The sequence below is a fragment of the Malania oleifera genome, chromosome 6 (assembly GCF_029873635.1).
Source record: "Malania oleifera isolate guangnan ecotype guangnan chromosome 6, ASM2987363v1, whole genome shotgun sequence".
Taxonomy (NCBI): Eukaryota; Viridiplantae; Streptophyta; class Magnoliopsida; order Santalales; family Ximeniaceae; genus Malania; species Malania oleifera.
Window position 1 is genome coordinate 37,694,225 of NC_080422.1, and position 17,741 is coordinate 37,711,965.

The 17,741-nt window shown below is 33.9% G+C and overlaps 1 protein-coding gene across 1 annotated transcript; it reads right to left on the reverse strand.

Moving 5' to 3' along the window:
* Positions 1–6,359: 6,359 nt before the first annotated feature.
* Positions 6,360–7,547, reverse strand: LOC131158562 (uncharacterized). The gene is made up of 3 exons (XM_058113430.1): positions 7,427–7,547; positions 6,811–6,943; positions 6,360–6,588 (listed from the first exon to the last, which is right to left on the reverse strand). Exons 1-3 carry the CDS (start codon positions 7,545–7,547, stop codon positions 6,360–6,362), a joined length of 483 nt encoding a protein of 160 aa, XP_057969413.1.
* Between the last annotated feature and the right edge of the window lie 10,194 nt (positions 7,548–17,741).

Sequence of the window (17,741 nt, forward strand, 5' to 3'; positions counted from 1 at the left end):
GTTGTCAAATCCCCCCGCCCCCCAATAGTCCAAATTTAGTTCCACCCTAGCCCTTCTTCAAAAATTTAAATTTAATACCACCTAACAATTTTGCAATAAGTGAGACTAAGAAAGAAGCACAGTTCCTTTATTGTCATTGGGATCTTCCAATCTTGAATAACCTTCACCATCTCCATGTCCATCTGAATATGTGCTTGTTCGTCCGCATAGCCAAGAAACTTGATACACTTTTGTGCAAATAAGCATTTCTTTTTCTTCATATATAGTCTATTCTATTTTAGCCTACCGAATAACTTCCAAAAATACTCTTAATGTTCTTTCAAAAAATAAAACTATAGACAACAACATCATTAAGATATACCTAGACAAACTCGTCAAGGTAATCAAGAAGCTCTTTATTCAAAAGTTGACAGTACATCTGTTGATCCAGAAGGCATTACCAAGTATTTATAAGTGTTGACTTTTTCAATCCGATCTCATTTTGGTAATGACAAAACACAATCATCTCATATGTGCATTGAGTCTTTTAGCAGGATAATTATTTAGCACGCACGGATGGTACAAATGCTATGGAAGCCATGAGGATTTTGAAGCGTATACGACCTGGCATATTCCATGAAATTAAAAGAGTAAAAGGATGAAGACACCTCAGATTTTCAGTTGTAATGTGTGTTTAGTCTCACTTGTATTTACATATTTCACAATATATAGTTGGAAGCTTAAAATGACATATAGATACCTTAGGATGCATGTTGTTCTTGACATATTCATATGCATTAACCTAGGTTGAATCGGGTTGGATAACAGGCAACTCGTCGATGAACCTATTGGCCTCGTCAACAAATTTATATGGCCACTCGGCAACGAACACTTTGTTCTTGTCGACGAGAAAATACCAAGAGCTCAAAAAGTTCAGACAGGTCTCTCGTCGATGAAGGCGTGCTCTCGTTGACGAATGTCGCGGCGCAGACGGAGGTTCAGCGTGGATACGCACGTAAAATTCTTGATTAAATTGATCCACTGGCCAAAACATAACCTAAGGCCGAGAACACCTTTAAATATGACCTCTAAACACTGCATTAGTTTTTGCCTACCTCTTGAGAGTTTTGAAAAGATTTCTAAACTTTTTCATACTTTGTCTACACTCTATCAAGTTCAAACATCTTTTGGACATTCTCTCAACTATTCAAGAGCATTCACGCACACATCTTGCCGAGCACATTTGATATTGAGGTTTGGTATACAAGGTTTTATATTTTGGCACTTAATCTTCATTGTAAAAGTTTTTCTTCTCTCATATTTGTATTTAATATTTTATTAAGAGAGCAAGAACCCTAAGCTTCATATTTTTGTTTGAAAAATCTTGTGGGAGAAGTTCATTCTAGGACTTTAAATCTTTGAAGCATTCTTGATATTATTTTTATTCAAAGATTTAATATTCCTTTATTTGTGCCACAAGTTATTTGAGAAAACTCTAGATCTCCAACACATATTATTTGAAAAATCAATTTTTGGAGATAATTGCATTGGGTGTCGATCTTTGAGAAAACTCATCATACATATTTTTGTATACAAATATCATATATTTGATTATTATTGAAATCATCACATACATTCATTGAGCTTCAACTTCTATCCTATGAATGCGCTTTAAGAATTTTATTGTACTTATTAGCTTGTGAGAAGCATCTGAGTATTCGGGAATTTCATTCAACTATTGTATTAACGGTTTGAGCTATGAACCGGGAAGGAGGAAGCTACGCCTCTTGTAAGTAGCGGAATAGGAGAAAGTTGTGCCTCTTGTAAGTAGCGGGTTTGTAACGGGAAGCCCCATCTCAGTTAAAGAAGCGAGATTAGTGGAATCCTTAGGTGTTTTGCCCAAGGCAAGAAAGTAGGCAGGGTTTGGCCGAACCTCATTAAAAATTCGGTGTTTGCACTCTCTCTCCATCTTTCTTTATATTTCCGCACTTATATTCATATTATATCTGCTGTGCATGTTTTAAATGGTGGTATATATGAATATCTAAAATACGTGAGAATAATTGGGTAATACTGAATTAATTGAGATATCTACTGATTAAATCTATTTAGTTGTATAATGCTGAAATCGGTGTATATCCAAATTTGTGGATGTATGGTTGGGTTTTCAATTAAGGATTAAAATACTAAAATATTTTTAAATACCCAATTCACCCCCCTCCCCTCTTGGGATTACACCTAAATTAACAATAAGGCCTATACAATGTCATTAAAATAGCCTTCCACCCATAATCATATGCCAACTTCACCTAATTGTATCTTAATCACAAGTCAAGTTTGCTAAAGTACTTAACATGTCTGAGCTAATTGTAACTTTATAGAGTGGGTGGTGATCCATACATAACTACATTGCTCACATCTTGTTCCTTCTGAAACAAAACCAACACTTTGAAATGTGTTTTGGAGGGTCATATATAACCCACTGCCAATAACTCATCTTTAATTGCTTTCATAGTTCTGCTATAACCCTAGAGATTTCATTTATCATAACCCTTGAGTAAAGGGCTTCATCCTTAGTAACAACTCAATTGCATGCTTCATATGTTGTCGAAGCAGCAAGTCATTCAATAGCTTATTTGGCATCACAACTTGGTACTCCTCTAACATAACTTGGAGGCAATAGGTCATCCATCTTCCTCCAACACCAACAAGGTGAGCTAAGTTGGTTCACCCCTTCTCAAACACTTCTTGTGTTGCATGACAAAAAGGGTATTTATTAACTCCTTTATTGCCACAAGTTAGACCATACAATGGTGATCCCCTATTAGATAAAATTGGATCCAATAAATAACATGTGAACTACCCTAATCTCCTTAGGAATTCCATCCCAAGTGTCACTTTGAAATCATCCATCAAATAGTGGTGAAATTTGCATTCCCCTCCCTAACGAACTAAGGTTCACAATCACCATAACATGAACACTCTTCCTAGTTGAGTATCTTCAGTTCACTTTGTAAGACAAAGTTATGTATAGCCTATGTATCCACCATAGCATGAATGCTCTTCCCAATGATCCATAGATCCACAAACATTATTCATTAGCTTGATCAACCTTGGGTTCTTTTGCCTATATAATGGACTGAGTAACCACATTCCATCAATCAAGTTCATCCCTTACCTTTAGTTTCAAACTTTTTAAGTAAAAGAAATTTTCTTTCTCTAACGTGTCCAAAATATCCAACATCAAAGCAAAGAGTTGCTTAACATATTCTCTTACTATCCTGGTGCTTAAGAACTCCTAAGTTGCATTGAGCATTATTTTAAACATTCTTAAGAAAGAATTAGGCCTTGAACTCTCTCTCTTCAAGTCTTCCCAAGTATCAATTGCATACCACCCGTTCCAAATTCATTGACTTGGTGTGCCACATAGCTTTACCTCTTAACTAAAGTACATTGTTGCCACATAACTTTCATTTCCTCCAAATTATAGTTTCATGTTAGCCAAGATATTCTTTAACTCCTTGGCTCCATGGCCATCACCAAATGCTCCTAGTTTTGATACCCTTAACTCTACCATAATCTACTTTCTTAGAACTCACATTTTCAAAAACACAAACCAATAGGTTCACCTTGGTCGTAATCTCGCCCATCTCGTGTTGTGATGCTTCCACCATACCATGAAAATCTTTCAACAATTCATTAACAGAAATCTTGTTGCTTTTGAGATCCCGTCAATGGTATGTAAGTTGGGGCACCTCATTAAAAGTCTTGATATGAAACTCTAGCGCATCAAGTCTCTCCACTAGTGCACAACATGGTTTTCCAATTGATGTTTCACATAGTCACACAATTCAAAGGCAACTAAATCATGAAGCAACAAACTAAGCTCAAATACCAACTTTTATAAGCCAAACTCTTCACATCGTGTAAAAGGTTGTGTGCACTAGTTTTAGCACACAAACATAATTAGTCAACCAAGAGTTAAACCATGAATACACCACATGAACACTAAAAGTCAAGGTGTAGTCCCAAGAGGCGGGGTGAATTGGGTTATTAAAATTTTCTTTTAATTCTTTGTAAGAATTCTTTAACCTTTAGCTACACTCAACAAAAACTTAGTTTGTTTAATTAACCACAATCACACTTAATCTCAACACAAGTAAACAATAACCAAACAATCCAATCGAACAAAATATACTTAATCAAGATACAAGATTTAGCACTTTTTAGCTTTAGCAAAAACTCAACGTAGAGTTTGTTTGTAGCCTAGTGAATATGTGTTTGTTTCAAGCCCTGTAATGAATGAAATTTGTTTGTCCTCTCTCAACTAAGATTTCCGAAAACAATTAAACAACGTACTCCCTTTTGGGTTTCCGCAAAAGTTCAATCAAACATATTTTCTTAAGTTAAGAGTCTTCTTAATCTCGATTTTTGATTTTTAGCAACCTACACTTTGCATACACACCACACAATATATATATATATATATATATATATTGAAAGTAAAAGAAGGGTAAGAGTGAGACCGAGATTTTATGAGGTTTGCCTTATCCCTATCCTACATCCTTGCCTAAGGCTAATAACACCTAAGGTTTCCACTATAGCACTCCTTTCCGAGCGGAGCAAACCTTTACAAATCCCTCCTTAAGGGTAGAGCCCCCTCTCCAAGCGATACCCCACGCTTGGTCCAACGATCCAAACAATCTTTGAATCGTCAACAACTATAAGAAAGATAATAGACAATCTGGTGTACAATGACACTCTCAAAAGAGCAGATTAATACAATTGAAAGCACTATATACTTCAATATAAAATATCAAAGGAAATAGAATTGAAACTCAAGAGTGATTTCACCAAATTTCTTCTCTAAATGAGAATCAACGATTCATAAATTTAGAACTCAAAGAAGGATGATTAAATACTTCAGAATTCTTTAGCAATTTAGATTTGCAAGAGTGAGCAAGAGAGATCTTTGAGAGAGCAGGAGAGTTTTCAGCTTTTGAGCAGACTTTTAATTACTTGGTATGGTTTGATTTATGGACTCATAAAGGTATTTTCTTATTGCCCAAGATTACTTGGAGTATTTCCCAAATTTTTATGAAATTTGGGGCACAAGAAACTTAAGTTTAAAATTTAAAACATTTAAAAATTATAGTCGTTAATAGTGTTCAGTTGACTGAAGCATCGAGTTTAGTCTTCTGAAGTTCTTTAAAATACTGAAAATATGATTGAAAACAGGGTCAGTTGATTGGGGTGACACATTTCAGTCGTTTGAGGTTATACTGCCTATTCAGGAATTCATCAGGAAATTCTTCAGTATACTGAACTTAATCTTCAATCGTTTGAGGAAATTCTTCAATCTTTTGAGATTAAACTTCAGTCGTCTGAGTAGTTAAAAATTTGGTTTTTCAATTAATTTTTAAAAAACCTTTTCTTTCTTACTTTGATTACACATAAAACTTTTTTCGAGGTTTTTAAAATAAAGTTTCTAAGGCCACAATAACCCCTAAAGAGTTTCATAATATTTCCATGTGATATTTCAATATGAAGTACTTACATCATTTGTCTTAAAGCCTTAAACATTCTAATCTTCAAGTCTTCCATGGTATTTTGCTTTGAATCCCCTTTTGACTTGAGCTTGAGTCAGTTTTACATACTTTACTCATTTTGGTGTTGCTTGAGCTTCCTTTGGAACACTTTAAAAATGAATGTGACTTTTAGTCCTTAGTGATCTTGAACTTTTATTGTTATTCTTTCTTTTGAACTTTGTATTTAAGCATTCCTGGAACATCATCACTTTAACAACACATGTTAAATCAACATTCATTTGTTATCATCAAAAAGAGATTCGAAAGCCAAGTTAGACCAACAATCTCCCCCTTTTTATGATGACAAATAAGGAGCAAAAATGAGAGATCCTTTGAAAAGGCTCCCCTTTACAATACGCATGCTTTTTAACAATTTTGAAAAATGATGATATCAAATATGAATAAGTTCAAAAAAAATCATAATTAAGCATATGAACACACACAATCAAGTATATTTTATTATAGCATATGTCATCATGTAGTGTGCTTTAACTGCTTTAACATATTTGCTCATTGTGCTTTGACATTCATATTTGCTTAAAATTCATACTCATGTTTGCTCAAAATCTTCTCTCCCCCTTTGACATCATTCAAAAAGAATTGAGGGGCATAAGGCAAAAAGTCATTATAAGAGCACAGTCAAGTTATACAAGCATAGGAAATTCAAGCAAATAAAAGCAAGGCAACATAAAAACCAATCATTTACATAAAGAGTACTTAATACAACAAAAAGACTAAAATTCAATTATTAGCAGCATCAGCATCATCATCCTTTTCAGCATCTTCATCACCTTATTCTTCTTCACATTCCTCTTCTTCACGTTCCCCTCCTTCACTTTCCTCTTCTTCACCTTCGTCACTTCCTTCCTCAGTATCTTCGTCATCACTTTGAGGGGCCAAACTAGTGTCCATAGGATCATCACCTCGGGATGAGCTAGCATGATATTTCTCGATACAAGTGAGGCGCTGATTAAGTGAGGAAAAATTCTTATAAAAGGTCTGAAGGTCGGACCTTATATCCCTGCTGAAGGTGGAGAATTCACAATAAAAGGGCATGAACCAAGAGGGAGTTTCTGCAAGAGGTCCTTAGTCTTGAGCTGGAGGAGGAGGAGGAAGTACAGCTGCTGGTGCTCGTTGAGGTCTTCCCCCCTTTAGGTGTCAACCCTGATCACTCTTGTCATATCCCATTTTCTTAAGGGTTGTGGAGTTGAAGAGGTCATAACAAGTACGTTTTATGAACAACTCGGAAGGTGTAGTAACATCAAGCTGAGCAAAAATTAGGTTCAAAGCACCTCCATATGGAAGAGTCACTCTAGATGCTTCTAACTTTGCCCATATCCACTTCAAAACAAGACTAGACAAATCAAGTTTCTTTCCTTTAAATAAAAACCATAAAATAAAGCACTCAACATACAAAAGATGATCGAAAGATCCAGTCTTGGGTAAAATGTTATATGAAATGATTTTGTGGAGGATTTGGGCCTGCTGATCCAATTGTTTGTACAATGGTGGATGTCAAAATAGACGAGTTCATTTTCCATAATCAGAGGCAAAAATGCTTCAGGTGTGAAGTCTTGCTCTAAAATCAAGGAAGAGCAAAAACGGAACATTCGAATTCTCCTGAAGTGATATGCAGATGGGGAGCTAAAATTTGAGGAGTTAAAACAATTTTCTTGCCTCTAACCTTTGTAGTTATAACACCATCTCCATGAATCATGCTGGCATAAAATATTTTGATAAGATTTGGGAACATGCCTTTGGTTTGGTAAACCACAAAGTTTTTTCCAACCTATATTCCTAAACATGGGTAGTATTTCAAGAAATTCTATATTCAAAGAAGGTGGTGTCGATCACCTTACCAAGAATAGGATCCATAGAACGGAGAGTAGAACGATAATGAAGCTTGTATGGAGGTGTGACTAGCAATCTCTCAATGTTGTTATTGTCTCTGACAGTAGAAGTTCCTCGGTTTGCTGTCATCTTAGTGCGAGGCATATTGAAGATCAGAGAGCAAACAAACACTAGCTGTGAAACCCTAGAATCCGCAGGTAAGGAAGTATAATCGTTTTGGGAGGCTTGGATTCAAGAGACATTTGGTAAGGATTAAAGGAAACAGAGAATGGGTACCTCGGATAAGAGATGGAGCAATCCTCAGAAGTCTGAAGTTAGCGTTTTTACGTGTTAAATATATAGATCCCGCGACTTCAGTAGACTGAAGATGAAGCTTGGTCATCTGAAGATTTACAGAATAGGAATCTAAACAAGCAAGTACCACCTTAGTCGACTGAGGTGTGATGGCTTAGTTGTTTGAGCCTTCAGGCTACAATGTTCAGTCGTCTGAGCTTCCAAGCTCAGTCGTCTGAAGTAGGTAAATTTGTAAAAATTCTTTCTATGCTTATCCTAAAACTTTTCTAAATTACTTCCCTACTATGTAACAATCCAAGTTCTCTTCTAATGGATATGAATCTTTCTTCGGAGAGAGGTTTTGTAAAGATATCCACCCATTGGTCATTTGTGTTTATAAATTCAAGTAGGATGTCTTCTTTTTGAACGTGATCTCTTAGAAAATGATGTCTTATGTCAATGTGTTTAGTTTTGGAGTGTGATATAGGATTTTTAGATATATTTATTGCACTTGTGTTATCACACTTGATTGGAATAGTTGTATATTCTAGATTAAAGTCTTTTAATTGTTGTTTCATTTACAAAGTTTGCACACAACAACTTCTGGCTACTACATATTCAGCTTCAGCGGTTGATAAGATTACAGAGTTTTGTTTATTAGAAAACCAAGATACTAATGATCGTCCTAAGAAGTGACATGTACCACTTGTGTTTTTTCTATCAACTTTACATCTTGCATAATCGGCATCCGAGTAACTAATCATTTCAAATCTGGTGTCCTTTGGGTACCAAAGTCCTAGATCAATTGTTCCTAACAAGTATCTTAGGATTCTATTCATAGCTACTTGATGATATTCTTTAGGTGCGGATTGAAATCATGGACACATGCACACACTAAACATTATATTGGCCCTACTAATTGTTAAGTATAATAAGCTTCCTATCATACCTCGATAATATTTCGTATCAGCTGGTTTTCTTTTTTCATCTTTATCAAGGCTCATTGAAGTACTCATGGGAGTTCCTATGGGTTTACTTCCTTCCATATCAAACTTTTTAAGCATATCTCTTATCTATTTTGATTGATTAATGAATGTTCCATTCTTAACTTGCTTAATTTGTAAACCTCAGAAGTAATTTAATTCTTCCATCATACTCATCTCAAACTTATTTTACATACACTTTGCAAATTACTTACATAATTCATCATTCGTAGCACCAAATATGATAACATCAACATAGATTTGAATTATAAGCATGTCTTCATTTTTTGTTTTAATGAATAAAGTGTTGTCTATCTTTCCTCTTGAGAAGCTATTATCTTGTAAGAATCTGCTTAATCTTTCATACCAAGTTTTAGGAGCTTGTTTTAATCTGTATAATGCTTTAGTTAATCTAAACACATGATCTGAATGTTTTATGTCCTCAAATACAGGAGGTTGTTCTACATATACTACTTCATTAATATAACCATTTAGAAATGCACTCTTTACATCCATTTAATATAATTTAAATTCTTTATGAGATGCGTAAGCTAAGAGCATTCTTATTGCTTCCATTCTAGTTACAGGAACAAATGTTTCATCATAGTCTATCCCTTCTTCTTGGCTATATCCTTTAACTACAAGTCTAACTTTATTTCTAACTACTATTCTATTTTCATCCTTTTTGTTTCTAAATACCTATTTAGTTCCTATAATTGAATAATTTTTCAGTTTGGGAACTAATATCCATACTTTGCTTCTTTCAAATTGATTCAACTCTTCTTGCATGGCAATTATCCATGAATCATCACTTAAGGCTTCTTTTATATTCTTTGGTTCTTCTTAAGATAAGAAGGCATAGTGATTGCATAAATTCTTTAATGACGATCTAGTAGTTACTCCTTTAGAAAGTTCTCCTATGATTTGATCTTTAGGGTGATTTCTTATATATTTCCATTCCTTTGGTAATTCAAGATTTTCTATAGGATTATCTTTTGGAATTTCTTCATTGTTCTCTTCTTTTTCTTCTTTGATTTCTACACTTTCTTCTTTTTGTGAAATATCATTTTTTTTTTTCATTATTGATTTCTTTTGCAAAGGGATTTGATTCATCAAACGTTACATGAATTGATTCAATAGTTGTTAGTGTTCTTGAAAGTCAATGTGTAGCCCCAAGAGGGGATGAATTGGATTATTAAACTTTATTTTAATTCTTTCCAAGAATCTTCAACCTCTTGTTAATTTATCAAATACACAGCAAAAGCTAAGTTATTTAATCAATCCACAAACCAATAATCAATCAATCAAATAATCGATCAACAACTAAATCAATCAACCACAGAATACCAAATCAAGATATGATATGTAGCTCTTTGGCAATTTTTAGCTTTTGCAAAAACTTCATGTAGAGTTTGTTTGTAACCCTGTGAATATATGTTTGTTTCAAACCCTATAGTGAATGAAATTGTTTGCACTCTCTCAACTAAGATTTCTGTAAACGATTAAACAACGTACTCCCTTTTGGGTTTCCGCAAAAGTTTAATCGAATGTACTTTCTTAAGTTAAAGAGTTTTCTTAATCTCGGTTTTAAATTTTCAGCAACCTGCACTTTGCATACACACAACACAATGTATATATATGCTGAAAGTAAAGAAAATGGTAAAAGTGAGACCGAGATTTTTACAAAGTTCGACTTATCCCCAACCTACGTCCTCACCTTAGATCAATACCACCTAAGGGTTCCATTATAGTACTCCTTTCCGAGCCAAACAAACCTTTACAAATCTCTCCTTAAGGGTAGAGCCCCCACTCCAAGCGATACCCCACGCTTGGTCCAACGATCCAAATAATCCTTGAATCGTCAACAACTACAAGAGACAAGAAACAATTCCTATGTACAATAACACTCTCAAAAGAATAGATTAGTACAATTGAAAGCACTACATACTTCAATATCAAATATCAAAAAGAAATATATTGAAGCTCAAGAGTGATTTCACCAAAATTCTTCTCTCGATGAGAATCACTAATTCAATAGTTTAGAACTCAAAGAAAGATGTTTCAGCACTTCAGAATTCTTCAGCAATTTAGAGTTGCAAGAGTGAGAAAGAGAGATCTTTGAGAGAGTAAGAGAGATTTCAGCTTTTGAACAGATTTTCAATTTCTTGGAATAGTTTAATTTGCTAAAACATGTATTTATAGGCTCATAAAGGTATTTTCGTGTTGCTCAAAATTACTTTAAGTATTTCTCGAGTTTTTATGAAATTTGGGGCATAAGAAACTTAAGTTTGAATTTTAAAACATTTAAAAATTTTAGTCGTTAACAATGTTCAGTAGACTGAAGTATCGGGTTCAGTCTTCTAACATTCTTTAAAACACTGAAAAACTAACTGGAAAGAAAGTCAGTCGACTGGGTTGACATGGTTCAGTCTTTTGAGGCAATACTGCCTCTTTAGGATTTTGTCATGAAATTCTTCAGTAGACTAAACTTAATCTTCAGTCTTCTGAGAAAATTCTTTAGTCTTCTGAGGATAAACTTCAGTCGTTTGGGTAGTTAAAATTGTGGCTTTTCAGTTTTAGTTTTCAAAAACCGCTTTGCTCTCTTGCTTCAATTTATAAAAACTTTATCCGGGATTTTGTAAAATAAAGTCTTTAAATCCACAATGACCCCTAAAGAGTTTCGACATATTTCCATGTGATATTTTAATATGAAGTACTTACATCATTTATCTTAAAACCTTAAAACATTGTATGTTTGAAGTCTTTCATGATATTTTTACTTTGAATCCCCTTTGACTTAAGCTTTGAGTCAGCTTTAGATTTTCACATACTTTACTCATTTTAGTGTCGCTTGAGCTTCCTTTGGATCACTTTAAATATGAATGTGGCTTTTGAGTCCTTATTGATCTTGAACTTTCATTGCTATTCTTTCTTTTGAACATTGTCTTTTAAGTGTTCCTGAAACATCATCACTTTAACAACACATGTTAAATCATCCTTCATTTGTTATCATCAAAATGAGATTTGAAAGTCATGTTAGGTCAACAATCTCCCTTTTTTTTATGACAACAAATAAAGAGTAAAGATGAGAGATCCTTTGACAAGGCTCCCCTTTACAATAAGCATGCCTTTTAATAATTTTTAAAAATGATAATATCAAATATGAGTAAGTTCAAAAAAATCACAATTAAGCATATGAACACAATCAATCAAGTATATTTCATTATAGCATATGTCATCATGTAGTGTGCTTCAACATGTTTGCTCATATTGTGCTTTATCATTCATGTTAAAACATTCATATTTTTTCACAATCCATATCAAAATTCATATCATATTTGCTTCAAAATTTCATATCATATTTGCTCAAAATTCATATCATATTTGCACAAAACATCTCTCCCCCTTTGACATCATTCAAAAAGAATCAAGAGGCATAATGCAAAAAGTCATTAAAAGAGCATATATATTACAAGCATAGGAAAGTCAAGCAAATAAAAGCAAGGCAACATAAAAACTAAGTGTGTACATCAAGAGTACATCATAAAAAGTCTAAAACTTAGCTATTAGCATCATCTTCTTCTTCTTTAACTTCTTCATCACCTTTCTCTTCTTCATCTCCTTCCTCTTCTTCATTACCTTCCTCTTCTTCATCACCTCCATCACTCCCTTCCTCGGAATCTTCATCATCACTTTGAGGGGCTGAACTAGTGTCCATAGGATCAACACCTTGGGATGAACTAACTTGATATTCCTCAATACAAGTGAGGCGCTAATCAAGGGAGAATACCTTCTCTTGAAGGATCTAAAGTCCTGACCTCATATCCTTGTTGAAGGTGGAGAATTCACTATGAAAGGACATGAACCAAGAAGGAGTGTCTGCAGGAGGTCCTTGGTAATGAGTTGGAGGAGGAGGAGCTGCTGCTAGTGCTCGTTGAGGCCTTCCTCCTTTGAAGTACCAACCCTGATCACTCTTGTCATAGCCCATTTTTTTAAGGGTTGTGGAGTGGAAAAGATCATAACGAGTATGTTTTATGAACAACTCAAAAGGTGTAGTGATATCGAGCTGAGCAAAGATGAGGTTCAATGCACCTCCATATGGAAGGGTCACTCTAGATGCTTCTAACTTTGCCCACATTCATTTCAAAATAAGATTGGATTGGTCAAGTTTATTTCCTTTAAGTAAACACCATAAGACAAAGCACTCAACATAGGAAAGATGATCGAAAGAGCCAGTCTTGGGTAAGATGTTATATGAAATGATTTCGTGAAGGATTTAGGTTTGGAGATTCAATTGTTTGTAGTACAGTGGATGTCAAAATAGATGAGTTCATTTTCCATAATCAGAGGCAAAAATGCTTAAGGTGTGAAGTCTTACTCTAAAATCCAGGATTGAGCAAAAGCAGGACATTCGAATTCTCCTGAAGTGATATGTAGAATGGGAACTAAAATTTGAGGAGTTAAAAACAATTTTCTTGCCTCTAACCTCTATAGTTAAAACACCGTCTCCATGAATCATGTTGGCATAAAAAATTTTGATAAGATTAGGGAACATGCCTTTAGCTTGGTACACTACAAGGTTTTTCCAGCCTATATTCCTAAACATGGGGAGTATCTCAAAGAATTCGGTATCAAAGAAAGTGGTGTCGATCACCTTACCAAGAATAGGATCCGTAGACCTAAAAGAAGAACGATAATGAAGCTTGGATGGAGGTGTGACTAGCAATCTCTCAATGTTGTTATCATCTCTACCAGTAGAAGTTCCACGGTTTGCTGTCGTCTTAGTACAAGGCATATTGAAGATCAGAAAGCAAACAAAACCCAGTTGTGAAACGCTAGAATCCATAGGTAAGGATGTATAATCATTTTGGGAGGCTAGGATTCGAGATAATTTTGGTGAGGATTGAAGAACACAGAGAGTGAGTGCTTCGGATGAGAGATGGAATAGTGTTCAAAAGTTTGAAGTTAGGATTTTTTGCGTGTTAAATATATAGATCCCGCGACTTCAATAGAATAAAGATTAAGTTCAGTTTTCTAAAGATTTATATAATAGGAATCAGAACAGACTGAGGTGTGATGGCTCAGTCGTCTAAGCCTTCAAGCTACAGTGTTCAGTCGTCTAAGCTTCCAAGCTCAGTTATTTGAAGTCTGTAAGTTTACAGAATTCTTTCTATGCTTATCCTGAAACCTTTCCTAAATCACTTCCCTACTATGTAACAATTCAAGTTCTCTTCTAATGGATATGAATCTTTCTTTAGAGAGAGGTTTTGTAAAGATATCCGCCCATTGGTCATTTATGTTTATAAATTCAAGTAGGATGTCTTCTTTTTGAACATGATCCCTTAGAAAGTGATGTCATATGTCAATGTGTTTAGTCCTTGAGTGTGATATAGGATTTTTAGATATATTTATTGCACTTGTGTTATCACACTTGATTGGAATAGTTGTGTATTCTAGATTAAAGTCTTTTAATTGTTGTTTCATATAAAAAGTTTGTGCACAACAACTCCTAGCAACTACATATTCAACTTCAGCGGTTGATAAAGTTACAAAGTTTTGTTTCTTATAAAACCAAGATACTAGTGATCATCCTAGAAAGTGACAAGTACCACTAGTACTTTTTTCATCTATCTTACACCCTACATAGTCGACATTCGAATAGCTAATCATTTCGAATTCAGTATCCTTAGAATACCAAAGAACTAAGTCCATTGTACCTATCAAGTATCTTAGAATTCTTTTAACATCTATTTGGTATGATTCTTTGGGAGCTGATTGAAATCGTGCACACAAGCATACACTAAACATTATATCGGTTCTGCCTGTCATTAGATATAGCAAACTTCCTCTCATTCCTCTATAATATTTCATATCCACCAGTTCCCTTTTTCATCTTTATCAAGACTTATTGAAGTACTCATGGGTGTCCCTATAGTTTTACTACTTTTCATATCAAATTTTTTAAGCATGTCTTTTATGTATTTGGATTGACTTATGAAGGTTCCATTTTTAACTTGCTTAATTTGTAATCTTAGAAAGTAATTGAATTCTCCCATCATACTCATCTCAAACTCATTTTGCATACACTTTGCAAATTTCTTACATAATTGATTATTTGTAGCACCAAATATGATATCATCAACATATATTTGAATTATAAGTATGTCTTCGTTTTTAGTTTTAATGAATAAGGTGATATCTACCTTTCTTCTTAAGAAGCTATTATTTAGTAAGAATCCGCTTAATCTTCCATACCAAGCTCTAGGAGCTTGTTTTAATCCGTACAATGCCTTAGTTAATCTATACACATGATCAGGATGTTTTATGTCCTCAAATCCAGGTGGTTGTGCCACATATACCTCTTCATTTATGAAATCATTCAAGAAGACACTTTTTACATTCATTTTATATAATTTGAATTCCTTATGGGATGCGTAGGCTAAAACCATTCGAATTGCTTCCATTTTAGCTACAGAGGCAAAAGTCTCATCATAATTTATACTTTCTTCTTGGTTGTATCCTTGAGCTACTAATCTAACTTTATTTATAACTACAATTCTGTTTTCATCCTTTGTATTCCTAAATACCGATTTAGTTCCAATTATAGAATGATTTTTTTGGTTTGGGTACTAAATTCCATACTTTATTTCCTTCGAATTGATTTAATTCCTATTGTATGGCAATAATCCAAGAGCCATCATTTAGAACTTCTTCAACATTCTTAGGTTCATCTTGAGATAAGAAAGCATAGTGATTACATAGGGTTTTCAAGGAAGACCTTGTAGTTACTCCTCTTGATGGTTCTCCTATGAGTTTATCTTGAGGGTGATTTCTTACATACTTCCATTCCCTTGGTAATTCAGAATTTTCTAGAGGATTGTCTTTTGGAATTTCTTCATTGCTCTCTTCTTTTTCTTCTTTGATTTCTAGACCTTCTTCTTTTTGTGAAACATCATCTTTTTCTTCATTTTTGATTTCTTTTGCAAAAGGGTTTGATTCATCAAAAGTTACATGAATTGATTCAATAATTGTTAGTGTTCTCTTGTTATAGATACTAAAAGTCTTACTATTTGCAGCATATCCTAGGAAGATACCTTCATCTGACTTAGCATCAAATTTCCCTAAGTCATCTTTATCATTAAGTACAAAGCATTTACATCCAAAAACATAAGAGCAAGCTATGTTAGGTCTTCTTCCTTTCCATAATTCATAAGGAGTTTTATTTAGGTTTGATCTAATGGAAACTCTATTTACTACATAACAGGTAGTATTAATAGCTTTAGCCCAAAAATACTTAGGTAGTTTATTTTCGTTTAACATTGTTCTAGCCATTTCTGGAAAGGTTCTATTCCTTCTTTCAACGACTCCATTTTGTTGTGAAGTTCTAGGTGCTGATAAATTATGACTAATTCCATGATCATTACAAAACTTTTCAACATATTTATTTTTAAACTCTCTTCCTTGATCACTTCTTATGTTTGAGACATTGTATCCTTTTTCAATTTGATGTTTCATGCATAAACTTATTAATAAGTTACAAGCTTCATCTTTGTTAGCTAAGAACAATACCCAAGTAAACCTAAAGTAGTCATCAACTATTACGAAGGCATATTGCTTACCTCCTAAGTTTTGAGTTATAGTAGGACCAAATAAATCTAAATGTATGAGTTCTAAGGGTCTACTAGAAGAAATATGCTTCTTCTTTTTAAAACTTGTTTTAATTTGTTTTTCAAGTTGGCAAGCACCACAAATTTTATCTTTTATGAACTTTGTATTAGGTAATCCTTTTACTAAATGCTTCTTAGATAATTTTGATAGAAGATTCATGCTTGCATATCTTCTATGGCAAAGCCAACTGGCTTCATTCAAGGCAGTCAAGCATGTTATGTCTTGAGAAATTAGATTATCAAGGTTTATACAGTACACATTGTTCACTCTATAGGCTGTAAAAAGGATTTCTTGTTTCTTAGGATTTTGAACTAGGCATTTTTCTTTCTTAAAGATTATGTCTAACTATTTGTCACTAAGTTGACTTATACTTAAAAGATGTGTTTTAGACCATCAACTAACAATACATCATCAATGGTGAGTGAGGGTTTTTTACCTATCTTACCAATTCCGACAATTTTGCCTTTTGCGTTGTGACCGAAAGTTACATATCCTCCATCTCTTTGAGCTAGGGTGGTGAACATTATTCTATCTCTCACCATATGTCTTGAACACCAGCTGTCCAAGTACCATTTTTCTTTGGATGGAGTAGACGTAAAGCATACCTACAAGGGAGAATTTATGGTGTTACTTTTGAAATTCAAACCTTCTTAATTCTTTTTAAATCATGTCTAGGTTTAGTGTTTATTTTCCACTCATTCTTAACTTTGGCATATTTCTTCTTAAGGGGACAATTAAACATTATGTGTCCCTTATTCCTACACAAGTGACAAGTAGTATGTTTATGTATATTTGTAGAGGATGTACTTGCATAGTGTTTTGCTTGTTTTATGAAGTATCCCATGACTAAGTTCTTCTTTCTTTTATTTGTAATTTCATTGTAACATATTCCTTCTTTATTGTTAGTTATTCTTTGTTGTCTGACCATCTTTTCAAAATTCTCTTTTCCTCTAGTAAAGTTATAAATAATCTTTTTTTTATCTTGAATTGAATTTTTAAGTTCACTTATTTTTAAGTCTTTCTTGCTTTGATCATTTATTTGCAATTTGACCAATTCTTGAGACACTGTTTATTTTCTCCATTAGGTTGTCAATATGACATTCTTTTTCTTTTTCAGCAGATTTTGAGGATTCTAGCTGGTTTTTAAGACTCTCATTTTGTTCTTTTAAAACTATGTTCCTCTTTGATACTTTAATAAATCTATATGGAGAGCAAACAATTTATCTTGGAGTTCTTTGAAGGATGGCATACTTTCACATGAATCATTACATGATTCATCCCTTGATTCTTCCGAGGAAGAGTAGTAAGAATTTACCTTAGTGTTGTGAATCATGAAGCACATGTTGGTCATCTCTTGTTCGCTAGATTCATTCTCCGACTCACTTGAGCTTGTATCGTC

Bases quoted from the DNA above. Each gene is read 5' to 3' on its own strand.
- LOC131158562 (XM_058113430.1), bottom strand. From the start codon at position 7,547: ATGACAGCAAACCGAGGAACTTCTACTGTCAGAGACAATAACAACATT. The intron at 6,944-7,426 runs GTAAGGTGATCG...TTTTATTTAAAG, and splicing joins TTCTATGGATCCTATTCTTG to GAAAGAAACTTGATTTGTCT. The intron at 6,589-6,810 runs GTTGTTCATAAA...CACCTTCAGCAG, and splicing joins GATGTTACTACACCTTCCGA to GGATATAAGGTCCGACCTTC.